The 20,485-nt window shown below is 37.6% G+C and overlaps 1 protein-coding gene across 1 annotated transcript in view; it reads right to left on the reverse strand.

Annotated features, from left to right (window-relative positions):
- LOC131393746 (ATP-dependent translocase ABCB1-like) overlaps positions 1-20,485 on the reverse strand; it is a 94,184-nt gene that overhangs the window by 52,132 nt on the left and 21,567 nt on the right. Inside the window, exons 5-9 of the mRNA XM_058524790.1 lie at positions 18,917-18,965; positions 16,420-16,611; positions 15,827-15,998; positions 6,671-6,795; positions 1,410-1,581 (exon numbers count right to left, since the gene is read on the reverse strand). Coding sequence (XP_058380773.1) covers positions 1,410-1,581; positions 6,671-6,795; positions 15,827-15,998; positions 16,420-16,611; positions 18,917-18,965 — 710 coding nt within the window. The remainder of the gene's footprint in view (positions 1-1,409; positions 1,582-6,670; positions 6,796-15,826; positions 15,999-16,419; positions 16,612-18,916; positions 18,966-20,485) is intronic.

A 20,485-nucleotide genomic window follows, 5' to 3' on the forward strand; every position in this document is an offset into this window, starting at 1 on the left:
GTCTCTGCGTTTCCATTTCTTCATTTGCAAAAACAGTCAAGATTCTGTTTTCCCTACTCTAAAGGAATTGCTGTGTCAAAGGAAACAGTATATATGAAACTATTTTGTAAACTATAAAGCACACACACCTAAGGTATTACTCTTTATCAGGTTAAGTCTTTTGTTCCTCTACCAGACTGCGCTCTCTTTGGAGTCTGATAAACAGCTTTCTGGGTTTTTCAATTTTGCCCTAATCAGTTTCTTGTTGGTAAAGACTTGACTTGGTTTCTCTTCAGGGTTAAAGAGAACTAATGCCACTATTCATTTCTTTCTAAATCACACAGGAATTAGGTTACCCAATAATTTACGTAGAAGGAGTTCGGCTAAGTGATTCTATACTCGTTTTTGCAATTAGGCCTTACAACAACACTAAAAGTTACGGCACGTCATTCCTGTCACTTCCATTTGGCAGAAGAGGTAACCGAGGCTTGAGAAGTCTAGGTGGCCGCACCAAATCATACAGCGAATAAGTGGCACAGCTGGAATCCAAACCAAGTCGGCTTGATATGAAATCCTGAGCTCTTACTATTCTGGGTGCTTGCAGTGTGTGAGGCAGATCTGGGTTCAGCGAATACTGGACTTGAAACTGTTTACATCACAATTAAGCAGAATACACCTCTTATCACAACCTAGGTTCACCCACAGCATCACTATCCTGATAAGAGCTTTTTGGTAAAAGTCATTCTTAACGAAATAGCCTCACACATTTTGGGTAAGGCAACAGTTTGAGAAACAGAATACCTGTGTTTGGCCTTGAAAAAGGAACTAAGTGACTCTCCCAACAGTATGTACTTCATTAGATCAAATTATAGATTGAGCTTGGTTTGTGAATTATTTCATTGTCTTTAAATAAAAGAGGATAGCATCAAATGGCATGCCTTATGCTTGTACAAAGGTCTAAAAGGCAGAGAACCTATAAATAGAATATTCTTTCAGGAAAGTAACAATTTATACTTCCATAAATTTACGAGATAGATTAGATTACCCGTCACTCAAAAGAATTTGAAAAGAAGTTAAACTGGTATTTTGCCATTTGTTGTTGTGAATAGTAAATTAGAAAATAAAAGTGAAGTGCTTAGCATAGAGTCTGGCACAAAGAAATAATCTCAACAAACCAAAGTTCACGCTATAGAGATTGGTGATGTCAATGTTATTTAGGTCACAGGATAAACTGTGCAAGGGATCTGCAAAAAGGAGAAAACTGCTGTCAAATACATCCAATTTCCTTTCCACTTTTTAACCTAATAGTGCGTGTCTCTTTGTATTATTCAGTAGTTCTTCAACGTGTATTCTCCTACAGTCAAGCCAACACCACTCAATTTCATTGGCATTTTTAATATTGATTCATATCTTAATATGGCATCACTTACAGTGAGTACTTGCCCAATAGAATATTCTTCTGAGATGACCAAGGAGGTCCCATACCAGAATGACAGGGCATATGATGCAAAGACCAATAGGTAAGCAGCACCCATAGAAACATTGACTGTAATAGCTTTCTTTATCCCAATTCTTTTAGCTTCTTCTAAATTTTTGTTGTACCTGGGAGAAGTAACAAAAACCATCACATATACTCACAAATCTTATTAAATGGGTCAATATAGCATGACGGTTATTGAGTACTTAGAAAGTGCCCAGCCCTGTGGCAGGCGTTGTACATGTATTTTCTCTTTTGTCCATACATTGACCCTATGATGTTAGTTCTATGTTAATCCCTTCTTGCAGAACAGGAAACTGAGGCTTATAGATATTAAGCAATTTGGAGGGGAGTCTTCTAAAAGCTCCTTCTCTGGCCTTAGCAATAGTGAAATAAGTGAAGTCATATTTAGCAAACTTCCAGAACTTGCACTGCTTCATACACAAGACAAAATTAGAAGCTATGAAAACACTTCCGTTTTCCCTTTAAAATCTGCATGCCTTCTAAATTTATTAATAAAATGAAGATATAATGCTAGAAAGTGCTCAACATGAGTAAGTCCTTTAAATCTCTGAACATTAAAGAAACTTTTGAGATAGTTTGCTCTCCATCCTGCGTCCCCCTGGGACTGCTGGAAGGACCAACTGAGAGGATACATGTGCGAGAGCATTACGAGAGCTTTGAATTGCTATCTAATACTTTTTACATTTAAATAAACTATATAGTTTATCTTATTTCCAAAAAGTTTATTTTTAAAATCACTGACGTGCAAAAATTATTTGGCTTAAAAATGTATATTAATCCATCATTACTTATCCATGTCCCCTTCCTTAGCCTTTCTGCACATTGCCTACATCCCTTTCCCTCTCTCAATGCTTCCCAACATTGGTCATGTCATGGCTGCTCACCGCTGGAGAAAGGGGCTCGGGCCACCCAAGGCCTTCTGGCTGCTTCATAGGCTGAGCAAATCAAGATCTCAGCACATCTATAAGCCTGTAACCTGTACACAGCACAAAGGTGTGCACTGTATTCGCCAAACTTGGAGAACACCCATTAATACTTCATAGAGCAAATATAGGGAATTCATATTCTGAGGTCTTTAATCCATAAAAACATGACTATATAAATATTATTATTAATTTTATTTGGAGGATTTGTTCCATTAAATGTCAGCAGAGTTCAAGCCCTGCTCAGCTACAAGCATGCATTCTTTCTTGCCTTCATGACTTTTTTTTAACCAGCTACTTTACCAGTTACAAAAGCAAGCCAAATGAAATTTACATGAGCACCATGTCCCCTGATGATCAAATTGAAACAGAACTTTATAGTGATAAAATAGTAACATATTATTAGAGTTTTTCCCTACAGAAATGTCCCTCAACTTGCCAGTTATAATCTTTGAACAAAAAATTATTTTTGAGAAACATGTTTCAATGGTTGATACATATATATCTCCCACTTCATGAGTTGATCTGAGGTGAAAGTTACTACTAGACATAAATTATACACGATTACATTTAAGGAACTTGAACGCTTGTGACTCACACCCTGTGTTCTCCTTTATTTCATTTTTGCTTACCGAGACTAATGCAGAAATCATTTCACTCATATGTTGTTGTCCCATGCAGCCAGAAGAAACACTTGCACAGGAAAAAACAACGGTAAGGAAGAAAATCATTTAGATACCAGAAAAGATAAATGAAGAAATGAAAGGGGTAAAGAGGGAGAAGACACAAACAATACGCCTTTTACACAGGCTTTTTGATTAGCATTTCAATAAAAATGTCACAATACAAAACCAGATATTAAAATCATCCATTCATTAAAAGCATTAGTATAAAAACGGTAATTAAAGCAGGAGTTCCTAAAATGGCCTGAAGTTACGAAACAAAACATTGATATTTAGAAAAGATTCTTCTTCTTAAATATTATGAAAATATTTATCAGTGATGCAAACAGCCACTTACAAGAGCAAGGAATAACTATAGTTAAGCAAACAGAAATCAATACTAATAGGTAAACATTTGCAAACACAAGAGAGAAAGATGTTTTTAAATCAGGAGAAGAAAACTATTCTATAGTACTGAATTTAATTCATCTTAAATTTCCATTCCAACACAGCCAGCTTCCTCCTGCAGCTGCTAATTTGAAGAGAAAGACTAAGACCTTAGTTACTTGTGTTGGTGGAAGCAGAGAAGGGAAGAGGTAGAACGAGAAAGAAAACTGAAGGATTATATTTGGTCTAAGATAGTTTTATGAATTCTACTTCGAAAACATCCCGTATCTATGTACTTGTCACCCCTCTCCCGCCTGAGGTCCTGATCAGGTCACCACAAGCCCTTCCACCTGGACCGCTACAACAGCCTTTGCAATGTTCTCCCTGCTTCCACTCTGACTGCTCTTGTCCATTCACCAGACACTTACAGACAGAGAAATTCTCTTAAAACATAACATGGATAGTCATTCCCTTCTTTAGGATCCTCAACTGCTTCCCAGTGCCCTTGGAATAAAATCCTAACTCCTCACCATGGCCTGCAAATCCTCAAGTTCTGGCCCCACCCACCTTCGACAGCCTCTCTTCACCTCAGTCTCCCCTCACTCAACTGAGCTCCAGTCACACAAGCCTTAGAATAGTTCCTAGAACATACCAAAGTCTTTGCCACCTCAGGAAATCTGGGAGACTCTTCTATCCCTACCCCCACGACAACAGGGTTTTCCTCATCCCTCAGGGCTCAGTCTATATGAAACCTCCTCAAAGATGCCTCCCGGACAAACATATTTAAAGTAAATTTCCCCTCCTCGTATACTCTTTGTGTAGACGACATCATGTTCACCAGCAAAAGTCTAAGTTCCACCCGTCACCATACATATGTGCCCCTTAACCTCTTTCACCCTCCCCCCATCACCTTCTCTGGTAACCACCAATGCATTCTCTGTATCTATCTTTGTTTTTTTATCTTCTACACATGAGAGAAATCATAAGGTATTTGTCTTTTTCTGTCTGACTTATTTCACTTAGCATAATACCCTCATAGTCTATACATGTTGTTCTAAGTTCTTAACTGGAGGCTCAATTCATTAATTTTCAACAATTTTTCTTCTCTTCTACCAGACACCCTAGTGGTATCACTGGACTAGGATTCGTTTTTAATGTGAAATCCTCAGCTTTGGGGAGAGATAGCTCCCTAATCCACAGAGAATTATAAATTCAGACTCTAAATGCACCTGAGGGGGAGGCCTGAGATTTTGATTTCTCTGGACAGATGCTCTCCCCCAGCTCAGAAACTAGGCAGAAGCACATAAGCTTTGTCTGTCTTCCTATGCTGGTGGATGTATTCTTTTTCTGGTCCACCTTTCCAATGAGGAAAACTGGAAAAGGATCCAAAGTTCAAACTTCATTCTGTGTCTACCCAAACATTAACTATTTGGAAAGAACTTCTGTGAATAATCTCTCTAAATATTACCCCCTATGGCTCTAACAGTGTATTTCATTTCCCCAAATAATATTGACCTCAACTGGTATACTACATCTTTTGTTTATTTGTGGTTGTTGGTACCCTTCCCCTCTCCCTGCTAGAATGTTGGCTCCAAGAGAGGAGAGCTGTATGGATTTGACTGGATGTTTGCCTGGTCATTAGAGCAGACTTCCCATTTTATTAGTCAGACATATTTTAAGGCAAAAGCAAAGCCTTAGCACAAATTGAGCTATAACATAGATAATGCTTTCCTTTACTATGATAGGTACTTAGCCATCACAAATTATTCTCGGAGGATATCTTTGTGGGTATTAAATATATCAACAAAAGTGTACTCCAAACACACATGTGCAGTTTAAAGAATAATTTATACAGAGAACACCCATGTAAGCACAACTGAGGTCTAGAAACAGAACACGGCCAGAGCCACAGAAGCCTCTGCCATGTGTCCCACTCTTATTACCAACTCCTCATCTGCCCCAGAGGGAACCATTATTCTTACTTATAAAAATCCCTTGTTCTTATTTATGGCTCTACCAAGCAATGTATAACCTCCCAAACAATGTAGTTGACTTTTCTTATTTCAAAATATATATATTCATAACATGAAAATACTATACTATCAGAACATTATTATAAAATATATTCAATTTTAAATAAAGTCTGTCACTGCTTAGAAATCAATGGATCTGATAAATAAAAAATTTCAATAAATTACCATCTACACTCTCAGAAATCTAATAAAAAGGATAGTTGCAAGGAAAATACTAAATAACACATAATAAAAGAGATCTTGAACTTTTGTACAAATGTGCTTTTTAGTTATGTTTTTATCTTCCAAATCATGGCGCATAACCCAAATCATTAGGGGCTGGGGCAACAAGACACGAACCAAAGATTAAAATGTCCCCATAGGCCAGCCCGGTGGCGCAAGTGGTTAAGTGCGCACGCTCCGCTGTGGCGGCCTGGGGTTCGCTGGTTCGGATCCCGGGCGTGCACCAACGCACCGCTTGTCAGGCCATGCTGTGGCGGCGTCCCATATAAAGTGGAGGAAGATGGGCATTGATGTTAGCCCAGAGCTAGTCTTCCTCAGCAAAAAGAGGAGGATTGGCAGATGTTAGCTCAGGGCCAATCTTCCTCACCAAAAAAAAAAAAAAAAAGGAAATAAAATGTCCCCATAGATCTTACATAAAATACTCATTCAATCTTAGAGAATCAAGAATTAACTTGATGAGGAAAAACATTATCATCAGAGATACATAAAATATGTTTCAGCCTTAAGAAACTATTTTATGGGGCTGGCCTGGTGGTGTAGTGGTTAAGTTTGTGCACTCTGCTTCAGTGGCCCAGAGTTTGTGGGTTTGGATCCTGGGCATAGACCTACACACCTCTCATCCATCCAAGCCATGATATGATGGCGTCTGACATACAAAATAGAGGAAGATTGGCACAGATGTTAGCTCGGGGCCAATCTTGCCTCACCAAAAAAAGAAACTATTTTATGTCACTAGCCACCTAGCAAACCTGAGAAAATGCTTTGAATTAGCAGATATGAGAAGAGTACAGCTAGAATTATAACTTTTCCAGAATATTACCTATGCCGTAGAATATCCATGAAACTATTTAAGGGAACATATACATTGGAGAATACCCTTGTAATCAACAATGTCAACCTGAAAGGCATATAAGATGACACAGAATTTAACATTTCTATCAACTTAAAAAAAGAAACTCAAACCTTTCCAGTTCTTTCTTCTGTCCTCCAAACGCAATCACAGTTCTGATTGCTGCCAAGACCTCTTCAGCGACTGCTCCAGCTTTTGCATACGCCAAGAGTTCTCGATTAGTAAATGACGAGAGTATCTGTTTAAAAATGCAATTTCAGACCATTTAAAATTCTTTAACAAGTTAGTTTTATCTTTTGTAAATTAAAAATAAATATATACACAAATGCTGCTTGTATGTTCATAGGCGCATAGAACCAAATGTTTTACTCATCTTTGGTCATGATGTTCTATTTTTTAGTATACATATTCACTTTGTAAGCCACTTTAAATACCTTTTGGACTGAGATGATTCAAAAATTAAATTAATTAAAAAATTAAAATTTTTATTTTCTCACTAAATACCTCATGGATCCTCATCTAATAAATAAAACTGGGACTTTTGGGAGATCTTAAATTTCATAAAAGGGGGTATAGACTATAATCATTAACAAAAATAGAAAAAAAGGCATTATATTAAGGAAATACGGTGTGTGCTCAACACACAATCGCTAATGGTACTCTAGTTCAGAAGTGTGAAGGTGGGAGGCCAGAAGAACGCAGGGGACCAAGCACTGTGCTCTGACAGGACTTCCAGAAGGTTTCACATGCCAAGGGAAGCAGAGAGTTCCCTTTGCTGGTGCTCCTAAGCAAAGCAATACATTCAGCCACAGGGAGGTCTTTGTTTTATGGATGCTCTTTGATCCTTCTGTTTGCTTCCTGAGCATTAATTCCATGGAAGGAACAGTACTGGGTACTTTTTATACACAGGATCTCACTTAATTCTTCTCAATTGGACATTAAAGTAGGTATTATTTCCCCCATTTTATATATGAGGAACCGGAGGGATGAAGAGGTTAAGTAATTGGCTAATAAGTGAAATATCCAGGATTCAAGGCTGAGTACGTAACAGCTTCAAAGCCTGAATTAACAGCCACTGGAGTGACTGTCTCTGTCTCGGAACCCAGCCACTGACATGTGAACTGGGGTCCCAGAGGGCCCTATTAGGAAAATTGGATCAACTGGCAGGGCAAGGACTAAGGTTACTATTTGTACCTGGGATGCCTAAGTAGTCAACCATCCAACTAAGGATTATACACAAAAACAATTCATAATAAAATTCTGATTAAATAGTGTTACACTTTTTCAATAAATAATTTACAGGCATTTGTGGACGCGTTTGTATAAGTAATATCAGTCTATTCCATACTATCAGAAAATCTCAAACTTGTTTTGATTTTACCAGTGCATTTCTTCCTTTGCTGAGTGTGACAGTAAAAGGAGCTATGATAGACGTGGGAATGGGTGGGTGAAGGCAAATGAACATTTAGTAACCACTAATGTAGTTACATTAACCACTAGGACACCCTCACCATTTTCTATTTTAGCCATTCTGTGATGTGTAGTGATATCTCATTGTAGTTTAATATGCTTTTCACTGATGGCTAATGATGCTGAACAAGTTTTCATGTGCTTACTTGCCATCTGTATATCCTCTTTGATAAAAAGTCTGTTCATATCTTTTGCCCATTCTCTAATGGGTTTGTTTTTTACTATTGTGTTTTGAGGGTTCTTTATGTATCACAGATACTAGTCCTTTGTCAGGTATGTGGTTTGCGTATCATTTTTTCCCAGTCTGTAGCTTATCTTTTCACCCTCCTCACATGACTTTCACAGAGCAAAACTTTTTAATTTTGATGAAGTCTAATTTATACATTTTTCTTTTTAAGGATGGAGCTTTTAGTGTCAAGTCTAAGAACTCTTTGCCTAGGCCAAGATCCCAAATAATTTCTCCTATGTTTTTTTCTAAAAGTTCCACAGCTTACATTTTACATATAAATCCATGAACTGTTTTTAGGTAATTTTTATTTACAATGTAAGGTTTAGGTGGAGGTTCTTTTTTTTTTTTTGCCTGTGGATATCCAATTGCTCTAGCGCTATTTGTGGAAAAGGCTATTCCTCCTCTATTGAATTGCTTTTGTACCTTTGTCAAAAATCAGCTGGGCATATTTGTGTAAGTCTATTTCTGGGTTCTCTATTGTTTCATTGATTTATGTGTCTATCCCTCCACCAATATACTATAGCTACATAGTAAGCTTCATATCAAGTAGACTTGTTCCTCTCACTTTATTCTTCTTTGTCAAGATTGTTTTAACTATTCTAGGGCCTGTGTCTTTTCATATAAATTTTAGAATAAGCTTGCTTGTCTATGTCTACAAAAAACCTTACTAAAAGTTTTTCACAGGAAATGCCTTAAACCTGCAGATGAGTTTGGAAAGCACTGACATCTTTACTATGTTGAGTCTTCCAATCCATAAACACACTATGTCTATCCATTTCATTAGCCTTGATTTCTTTCCTCAGCATTTAATAATTTTCACCATACAGATCCTTCTATGTTTTGCTAAGTGTATAGCTAAGTATTTCATTTTATTTGGAGTGATTATAAATGGTATTAATTTTAATTTAATATTTAAATTTTGGTTTATGCATGTTCATTGTTAGTATGTAGAAATGTAATTGATCTGGTATCCTGTGACGTTTCCAAACTCAGTTATTAGTTCTAGGAGATTGTTTATAGATTCCTTGGGATTTTCTATGTATAAAATTATGCAATCTATAAATACATATAGTTTATTTCTTCCTTCCCATTTTGTATACCTTTTATTTCTTTTTCTTGCCTGACTGCAATCGCTAGATGTTCTAGTACTTTGCTGAAAAAGAGTGGTGAGAGCAGACTTTCTTGCCTTCCTTATTCCCAATTTTAGGGGAAAAGTATTCAACCTTTCACTTAAATATGATATTAGCTGTAGGGTTTTGCAGATGATCTTTACCAAGTTGAGGTAATATCCCTCTGTTCTTGACTTGCTGAGAGTTTTTTTACCATCAATGGGTGTTGGATATTGTCAAATGTTTTTTCTGTGTCCATTGATATGATCATATGGTTTTTTCTCTTTAGCTTATTGATATAGTAGATTACATTGATTGATTTTCAAATAATGAACTAGTCTTGTATAGCTGAAACAAACCCCATTTGGTCATGGTATATTATTCTTTTGAAATATGGCTGGATTTGGTTTGCTAATAAGTTATTGAGAAATTTTTGTTCTTAGCCTATGAAAGGTATTGGTCTGCAGTTTTCTTTTTTTGTATTTCCTTTGTCAGGTTTTAGTATCAGGGTAATACAGTCATCTATTGCTTAACAACAGGGACATGTTCTGAGAAACGCATTATCAGGCCATTTCGTCATTGTGTGAACATCATAGAGTGTACTTACACAAACCTGCTACACAGCTAGACTATACGGTACGAATCTTAAGGGACCACTGTCGTATATGTGATCTGTAGTTGACTGAAACTTCATTATGTGGGGCATGACTGTACTGACTTTATTAAATGAGTTGGAAAATGTTCTTTCTTCTGGGGGAAAGAAGAGAAAGTGTTCTCTCTTCTGGGAGAGATTGTATGAAATTGATATTAATTCTTCTTTAAATGTCTGGTAGAATTTTCTGGTCAAATCTTCTAAGCCTGAAGAATTCTTTCTCAAGAGCTGTGAAATTACAAAATAATTTCTTTAATGATTACAGGGCTATTTAGATCATCTATTTCATTGTAGTTGGGTGTTGGTAGTTTGTAGTTATCAAGGATTTGATCTCTAAGTTTTCAAATTTATGAGGGCAAAGTTTTTTGTAGTATTCCCTTATTATCTTTTTAATGTCTGTGGGATTTTTAGTGACATCCTTTATTTCATTCTTGATACTGTGATTTGTGTCTTCTTATTGATTTTTTTGAAGAACCAGCTTTCTGTTTTATTGATTTTCTCTATTATTCTCTATTTTCACTTTCACTGATTTCTGCTCTTGCTTTTATTTTCTTCTTCTTCTCCTTGACTTAGTTTTATTTTGCTCTTCTTTTTCTAGTTTCTTGAGGTTGGAACTTATATTACTGATTTGAGACCTTTCCTCATTTCTAATGTAGACATTTAATGCTATAAACTTCCCTCAGCTCTTCTTCAGCTGCATCCCAAATATTTTGATGTTTTGGTTTTTGTTTTCATTTAGTTATATGTACTTTTTCCTTTGAAACGTCCCTTCTAATCCATGGATTATTTAAAAATGTATTACTTAATTCCCACATGTTTAGAGATTTTTCTCATGGTCGTTCAGTTATTTGTTCTAGTGTGATGCCACTGTAGTCAGAGAAAACACACTTTATGGTTTCAACTCTTTTCAATTTATTGAGGTTTGTTTTATAATCCAGGGTATGATGGATATTGTGGAATTTTTAATTGTGTATCCTGCTGTCGTTGGGTACAGTGTTTTATAAATGCCAATTAGATCCAAATGGTTGATTGTGTTGGTCAGATCAAGGCAGACAAGCTGCCTTTAGTCTAGTACTTCTATTAGTGCAGAGAGGGGGGTGTTGAAGTCTCCAACTATAATTTCTATTTATCCTTTCAACTCTCTCGGTTTTTACTTCATGATTTTTGGGGTTTGTTTTTTTGGGGGGGCTTTTTTTTGGTGAGGAAGGTTGGCCCTGAGCTAAAATCTGTGGCCAGTCCTCCTCTTCTTGCTGAGGAAGATTAGACCTGAGCTAACATCTGTGCCCATCCTCCTCTACTCTGTATATGGGATGCTGCCACAACATGGCTTGATGAGTGGTGTGTAGGTCCACGCCCAGGATCTGAACCCATGAACCCCGGGCCTTGGCAGCAAAGCATGCGAACTTAACCACTATGCCACCGGGCCGAACACTACTTCATGTATTTTGAGGCTATGCTATTTGGTGCATACACATTTAGGATTATTACATCTTTCCAGTGGATTGATTCTTTTATCATTATGTTCCTCTTTTTTAATAGTAATTTTCTTCATACTGAAGTGCACATTATCAGGTATTAATATAGCCACTCTTTTTCTTAACTTAATGTTTGTATGGCATATCTTTTACTATCCTGTTACTTCCACATTACCTATGTTGTTGAATTTGAACTAAGTTTCTTGTAAGCAGCATATAGTTGGGTCATGTTTTTTTAATCCACTCTGCCAATTTCTCTTTTAATTGGTATATTTAAACTGTTTCAATTTAAAGTAATTGGTGGTATATTAGCAGTTATGTCTACCATTTTATTATTTGTTTTCTATTTGTTTCCTCTGGTTCTCATTCCTCTGCTTCTCTTTTCTTGCCTTCTTGCAGGTTACTTGATCAAGTTTTAGGATTCAATCTTGATTTATTTACAATGTTTGTGAATATATCTTTTTGCTTGTGTTTCATAATGGTTGCTCTATAATATTCATATGTGACTTATAAAAATCTACTGGCATCAATATTTTACCACTTGGTTTTCTTGGTTCAATCATCAAATATAATTTAGAAATCTCTCAGGGAAAAGGAGAGTCTATTGTATATTCCCAAATTTCTGTTCTTTCTGTTGTTCCCTTTCCCTTCCTGATCTTCCAATATTCCTTTTATCATTTCCCTTCTGTTTGAAAAACTTCATTTAGCCAGTGTTTAACACTAGGTGTGCTAGTGGAAAAGTCTTATAGTTTTCCTTGATCTGAGAATGTTTTATTTCCCCTTCACTCCTGAAGAACAGTTTTATCAGATACAGTGTACACAGTTCTTTTCTTTGAGCACTTGAAAAATATTATGCCACTTCCTCCTGGCCTGCATGGTTTCAGATAAGAAATATGTTGTCATTCAAATTGGTGTTCCCCTATAGGTGCTGTGTTTCTCTCTAGCTGACTTCAAGATTTTCTTTTTTGTCTTTAGTTTTCAATAGTTTAATTATGATGTGCTTTGGGATGGAGTTCTTGGGGTTTACTCTGTTTGGGGTTAGCTCAGCTTCTTGGATCTGAAGCTTTGTTTTTCACCAAATACTGGAAGCTTTCAGCCATTATTTCTTCCAATACTCTTTCAGCCCCACTCTCTTTCTCCTCTTCTTTTGGGGCCTCAATGGTAACAAATGTTGGATCTTTTGCTATTTTTCCACGGGTCCCTGAGTCTCTTTTCATTTTCTCTCTGTTTCAGAGTGGGTGAATTCTGTTGTGCTGTCTCCAGGTACACTGATTCTATCCTGTCATCTCCACTCAACCAGATTGAGCCCATCCATCATGACTTTTATTTCTGCTGTTTTATCTCTCACTTCTCTAGTTTCATTTTGTCCTTTTTTTAAAACTTCTATTTCGTGGCTGATATTTTCTATTTTTTTCTTTTGTTTCAAGAGAAGCTGTAAATGATTAGTGAAGCATTTTTATGACGGCTGTTTCAAAACATGTCAAATAATTCTTACATCTGATTTATCTGAGTGTTGGTTCAGTTAATTGTTTTCTTCTCATTCAAGTTGTGATTTTCTTGGTTCTTGGTAACAAGTGACTTTTTTTGTGTGTGTGAGGAAGATCAGCTCTGAGCTAACATCCATGCTAATCCTCCTCTTTTTGCTGAGGAAGACCGGCTCTTAGCTGACATCTATTGCCAATCCTCCTCCCTTTTTTTTTTTTTCCCCAAAGCCCCAGTAGATAGTTGTATGTCATAGTTGCACATCCTTCTAGTTGCTGTATGTGGGACGTGGCCTCAGCATGGTGGGAGAAGCGGTGTGTCGGTGCGCGCCCGGGATCCGAACCCGGGCCGCCAGTAGTGGAGCGCATGCACTTAACCGCTAAGCCACGGGGCCGGCCCTTCCTCCACTTTTTATATGGGACACCACCACAGCATGGCTTGACAAGTGGTGCGTTGGTGCGCGCCCAGGATCCGAACCAGCGAACCCCAGGCCGCCACAGTGGAACGCGCACACTTAACTGCTTGCGCCACAGGGCCGGCCCCCCATGTCAAATAATTCTAACATCTGATTTATGAGTGTTGGTATCAGTTAATTGTTTTCTTCTCATTCAAGTTGTGATATTCTTGGTTCTTGGTATAATGAGTGACTTTATATTGTATCCTGGACATTTTTTCTATTATGTTAGGAGATTCTGGGTCCTGTTTAAATCTTTTATTTTAGGATGCAGTTACCTTGTTTCGGTTTAGTGTGCAATTCTTGGCCTACTTTCGTGAGCTGTGGTTCCAGTGGCAGGTTGGGGTGTGTGTGTGCGTGTGTGTGTGTGTATGAGTATTTGTGACGGAGATTGTCTCTGAGCTAACATCCATTGCCAGTCTTCTTCTTTTTGCTGAGGAAGATCTGCCCTGAGCTAATATCTGTGTCCCTCTTCCTCTACTTTGTATGTGGGATGCCACCACACCATGGCTTGATAAGTGGTACATAGGTCCACGCCTGGGGTCTGAACCGGTGAACCCCCGGCCGCTGAAGTAGAGTGCGTGAACTTAACCACTATGCTACTGGGCTGGCCCCCCAGTGGCAGTTTTATATTCAGAGACTTTGTGGTATTATTTTTGTCAGCGTGGTTTATCTGGAGCTGCTGGGGCTCCTAATGGCCCCTGCTTCTGCTACCTGAGGGAGTGGAAGTGGTTTCTCAAGGTCAGACCACCAGGTATCCTTTGGTGCGGGAAGGGTGTGATGGCTTCCCCTATGTGTGCTCTCTAGTTGCCCCAGTGTCTCTGGGGGAGGGAAGAGAGTCGCGAGCAAACAAGTTTAAAGAGGCTTCCTGGACCAGGAGGCTCCTTGCGACTGGATGCATTCCTGTTTTGCCTTCTTGCCTCAGTGTCTCTGGGTTTGAGAAGAGATCTTCGGCTCACAGCAACAAAGCAGCTTCTCAGGCTAGGCCACATTTCTTTTTTAATATGGCTAACAACCAGAGAATTTAATAAGTTTGTTTGAAATCATACCAAAAGTTTATGGCAGAGTGAGGATTAAAACTTAGGTCTCCAGCAATAAGCCTAGGGCTCCATTTATTAAATAAACTGTATGTGAAACAATGCATAATTAATTATTAAAAGATTAACTTCCTGTCTGTTTTCTTAATTAGAATGAACATCAATACATTTTAAACAGTTTTTCAACAAATACTGAATGAAGAATTTGCCACCTAACTTGCTTAATATTCTAGCAAAAAGCAAAATCAATTAACACAAAATTAACAACAAAGCTTTTGCCAAATATTTCAACTGACGGATATAGAGATGCAATTTAACTGCCAAGAACATCATTTAAACTCTGTGGTACTCTGAGCAGCAAATCAAGAGAACCCTCAGAACTTCAGGTTCTTCCTCTGTAAAATGAGATAATACCTATACTTCAGAAAGATAACATATGTATTTCCCTGACATACTAGATGCTCAATAAATGGTAGTTACTGTTTGCAACAGTAAAACAATATCCATGCTACAGAGTAAAAAATCTAAAACTTACAGCTTGATTTATTTTGTGTTAGTCTTGGCTTTGGTTGGCCCTCCATTATTTTATATCCATTGGTCACACGAATTTGTAGTGCTTTCTCTTAAGTTTTTTTGAACCCAACAGAAATTACATACTGAGACAATCTCTCCACCACAACCCACTCTTACATTAAATCAGTTTAAAATGAACACCATGCCCAGTCTTAAAAAGGAAAATAAGTTTTATAAGATCATTGTGAGGGGGTGGGGAGGGCCATCTGTACTGCTCTGCCTTTGTGATTTGGAGAGAGAACTGCACGCTTAGGATTTACATGCATATGGAACTAGAAAGTATTTTTTTAAATTATTTTCTACCAATGCATTCAAATCTGTATAAACATAAAACCATTTGCAATGCTGACAAAACTGTAAAATCAGTTTACAAATTAAACAAAATCTTCAAAACCAAAAACATTTAAACCAATAATGTTTGTTAATTGAATGGGACACATGCTGTTCACTGAACTTGACTCCATATTTGCTATGAAAATATGGAGTCTGTCTACTACAGAACACAGCTCTTTAAGAGGTGAGCATGCCTTTTATATGAAGGGGAACATGAGATACGAGAGCTGCTTCTTTCTTTCTCATCTCTTCCCCAGATAACCACATGGCCCAGGACAGCATGGAGTCCTGGCAGGAGCAGGACACAGAGGCTGCATCTGCTTATTCCCACTGATTTTGAACAGAAGATTTAAAACTAAGGATCAAGTATAGAGTCAGGGTCATCATTTGGTAGAAACAGCCTTCCACTGTGGGGGGGTTGGGGTGGAGACAGTTTCAAATCTGGATTCACCTACCTTTGCCCACATGGCAGCTGACAGTCCAAGAAGAGGACTGACAGCCAAAATCACAAGGGTTAGCTTCCAACCACGTGTAAATCCTACTATAAAACCGGTGAGAAACGTTGCTATTGACTGAAAGAACATTCCAATTTTGTCACCAATTCCTTCATTAATTTTGGAGACATCACTAAAAGAACAGATAGTGTTAGAAATAAACATCAGAATTGTGAACACAGAACTTTTCTCCTGAATCTAGTTGTTTTTGGCTTGTTTGTTTTAGCCTGGGGTAAATTAATTAACATCTAAGGCTCTTGCTGGGAAATATCCCCAGAAAGCATCATGTTGTTGCTCTACTGCACACTCTCTGAGGATTTCTTGAGTCTGGCAAGTGCAATCCCTCATTCGGGGCTAGTCACGCAGGTCCCCTCATGCTCTGCTAGAGTACTGGGAACAAAAAGACGCCTAAGACATGGTCGCTGTCAGAAGGACTTTAGTCTCATAACTGCTTCTGAGTGATGCACTAACCTCCTAACAGATCTGATGACATCGCTTTCATTTTAATAAGAATAAGAACCACGTCTGAGTTAAACATACAACTGGGTACTTACTCCGTGAGCCGAATGTTAAGCTCCCCAACATCATGCACGTCAAACCAGCCTATCTCCTGTTGCATTATAGCATGAAAAAACTGTTTTCTAATCTTGTGTATTTGTCTTCCAGCTGCCAGGCACCAGAATGAAACCTGAATGTAGGCAGCAACAAGCACACCAGCACCGATTCCAGCGTAATAATAGGCATACCTGAAAAACAACAAGAATACTGCACATACTCTGTTTTCTAATCAATGCCTCTTTCCCAAAAAGACCACTCATTCTTACTTTTTTAGTTATCTAGCTATCTTGCCATCCTTAACAGATAATAAGGGGTTGTAACAAGCAGAGTTGATGGTCGGCATCCAGCTATGTCTGCACCAGTATAGTGTGGAATGGTTAAGAGTGTGGTTTCTGCTTTGGCCCAAATCCCAGCTCTTAACTGCTGTGTGTAATCTTGGGCAAGCTGCTTAACCTTTCTAAGCCTCAGTTTTCTAATTGGTGAAATGGAGATAAGAATAGTAACGCAATAATGCATGTAATACACTTGGGCCAATGCCCGACACATAGTAAGCACTCAGAGAATGCCAGTTATTGTGAAAGACTTGTGTGGCGCCTGGGAGCATCACAGCATCAGGTAAGATCTACCATTGTAGTCCTGCCTACCTGGATTACCTCACTATCAGCTGATGAGCACTTTGGGGTGGTTTCTGCACACTGGGGAATGGAAAGAAGTGACAGAACTTCCCAGAAAGTGGAACCAAGAGATGGAAATAGTCCCCTGGCCTTCTGGGCTATTAATCTGGCAGAATGTGGATGCCAAGAGCAACTGAAAATAAAAAGTATTTTTATATCATCTGCCTAACTGGCCATCATGAATCATCCTAAAATACTTAATGAATCAGAGTAGTCCTTCCAGTTTAAACTCTAACAATAAAAACATGAGCATCTTCTAAAACTAGACCTTTGATCATCTAGAAATGTTGAATTTGTTTCCTCACTTTGAGTCTTCATATTTAAGAAAGCAAATATCTCTTGGGTTTTACTAAGCAATTAATTTTTAAGTTCAAGACAAACATTCTAAAATGAAATATAAGATATCAATATTCCCATTTTTAAAAGTTTACCACTTGCCATTTTCAAATAAAAATGTTTGTACGAACAACAGAGAAGCTATAAAAATGGCTACATAATAACTAGAAAGTTGCTGAAGTTACTGTTCACAACTCAGTGTTCAACCCAGCAGGCATCTTGGTAAACATATCTTCCCTGAGCTACACCTTGTAATTTTCTTTTTTTTTTTTTTGTGAGCAAGATCAGCCCTGAGCTAACATCTGTCAATCCTTCTCTTTTGCTGAGAAAGACTGGCCCTAGGCTAACATCCGGCCGATCTTCCTCCACTGTATGTGGGACGCCGCCACAGCACGGCCTGACACTCGGTGCGTCGGTGCTGCGCCTGGGATCCGAACTTGGGCCGCCAGCAGTGGAGCCCGCACACCTAAGCGCTACGCCATGGGGCGGCCCCCTACACCTTGTAATTTACAATGTATTTGTCAGATAAGATGCAATTAGAATACTAAATTTTAGTTAATATATAACTCAGTAATTATTCATTATCCACGTGTTAATGATATAACAACAGATAGCTAAAAACAAATAGCATTTAACAAGAACTCACACTTTGAGAATCAGTTAATGTATTTTAAACCATTAGTCAATGTTTACTCAAACAAAATATATTTATATTTAAGCATTTATAAGACAATTACAAGACATTCTGTTTTATTTTCCCTAATATAAAAGAAAAAAGCTTTGCACAGGAATATGTGTAGGTACTTGCTTCTCATCTTTCAAAGTATGATCAAGTGTCTCCAATTTCCTTCAGATCTACCAGATCATTTATAGGATAAGGTGGAATCATTATCTTCTGATTCACCAACTCATATATGTGGACATCTTTTATAAGCTGTTCTGGGGAGCAAACTTCAACATAGGTAAATTATTAATGAAAACTTCCCCAAGGTGAGTTAAGGTTAGAGTGACTATATTTATTCTGGGGTGTTTTGTTTCATTGTTTAGAACTATATGCTATGTTAAGAAAACAAGACCCTATTGACTGATTTCATTATCATATCATAACTGAAAACACCCAGGAAGCAAACTAATAATTACAAAGGCATAGCAAAATAACTGTGATTCCTAATTTAACTACATTTTAAAAGGCCACTTTGAACCCCTCTAATTTCCCTGCACTTTATATTCTATATTTACCAATGCATACCTAAATCTAATCTAAGCTTAACCTTAACTTTAGTACATCTTACGCAGTAAATTCTTTTCTTAAAAAGCAAAAAAAAAAAAAAAAATTCTACATTGTCTCCTCTTGGAAAACTAACAATGGTATTGTCCTCCTCAAAACTTTGAATCTTTATTATAATAATTCAAAATTTTAAACATTGCTACAATTGGATCAATACAGAAGAGCTTAACGATAGTAAGGAAAATGTCTAATTACGTGGTCATTTGCTCCTCCAGATTGCTGAGAGGTGTACCGCTGCCATTACCTAGATCACCACAAAACAAACACATACCATTATGTCTCTTTGTTCTCCATTAAAAATAAGCATATAAAAATGAATCAAACTTGTGTCACTTAACAATTTACACAAAACTAGGTCACACTGATTCAGTTTTAATGGTGTGCAAGCATTGTGGCACCCACTCAAATGCTTCACTGCTGGCCAGGCGCAACCACACACACGCTCAATTCAAAGAAGCCTATTTGCAAGAAGAAACCCACATTTATTAAGAAGCAGTCTGTCTGTCAGCAGGAATATCGGCATCCTTGAATTAAAGTACTTTCTGAAATATCATTCCAAGAGGACAGAGAGAAAAATCTTTTCTAGGGTCTCTGTCCTGATAAATAAATGTCAGTGAATACTTGCCATGAAAGCACTTAGTACTTAAAATCTAACACTGCATTTCTCCAGTTTTTATTTTTATTTAAAAATATAAAATATAAACAGTAGTGTAATAAATACTAGTGAGCTCATCATGCAGTATTAGCAAATGTTAACATTTTTGGATGGGTACATTAAAACTTTAACACCCCCCCCAACAGACACACATAACAACCACTGTTCAATATTTCGGTGTGTATTTTTTCAGATTTTCTTTTCTGCATGCATGTATACACACACAAAAACACATAACACTTATTTTAAAAAATAGAATCACAGCCCACATTCAGTGGCCAATTTTCCATGTCAGTGTGTGTGTATATATATGTATCTATTTTTTCAAAGTTGCATCTATTTCAGTTGTTTCCAATATTTTACTGTTACAAGCAATACTGCATTAAACATACCTTTACACATATATTAGATATGAATATACGGTAAATATTTTTATAGGATAAATTATCATAATCAAGATTGCCATATCATCAGGGAAGGCACACTTTAAATCTTGCAGTCACTTCAAAAGTTATGTTATAATATGAGAGGGCCTAGTTCAGATGAGTCCGATTTTGATAGGTGTGGGAAAGACGAAAAGTTTTTCTGACAAAAGGAACAACAGGGATGGGCAGTCCACAGCGTGTTTGAACAGTGAGTAAGCTACTTTGGCTGGGGTGTGTGGTGTATTGTGTGGATAGGAGGAGGCAGGTATGTGGCTGGAAAGTTAATCTGGGCCTGGGAGGTAGGATGTGTAAAAACTAGCAGTCATTCAGTGGTTTTGAGCAGAAAAGGACGTAATTAGATATATGGTCTAGGATGACTTAGCTGCCAGCTGGAATAGGCAGAGACTGAGAAACTTGAACTACTGCAATTATGCAAGGAAAGAGGGTCTAAACGACAATAGAAAAGAAGAAAGTACCCTAAGATTTAGAGAGAAAGAAGTTACAGGCCCTAGCAACTCATGGCACAGAAGTCGAGACAGTGAAAATAAAAACCGATCAAGACTTCAAGTCGAAGCATCTGGAGAATGATGGTGTCATGGTAGGAAATGAGAAGTCAGCAAAAAGAGCAGGTCTGGTCAGATGTGAGAAGATTATTAGTTCAGTTTTGAAGGTTTTTATTCTGTG

Source organism: Diceros bicornis, chromosome 3 (assembly GCF_020826845.1).
Source record: "Diceros bicornis minor isolate mBicDic1 chromosome 3, mDicBic1.mat.cur, whole genome shotgun sequence".
In the NCBI taxonomy this organism is placed as follows: Eukaryota; Metazoa; Chordata; class Mammalia; order Perissodactyla; family Rhinocerotidae; genus Diceros; species Diceros bicornis.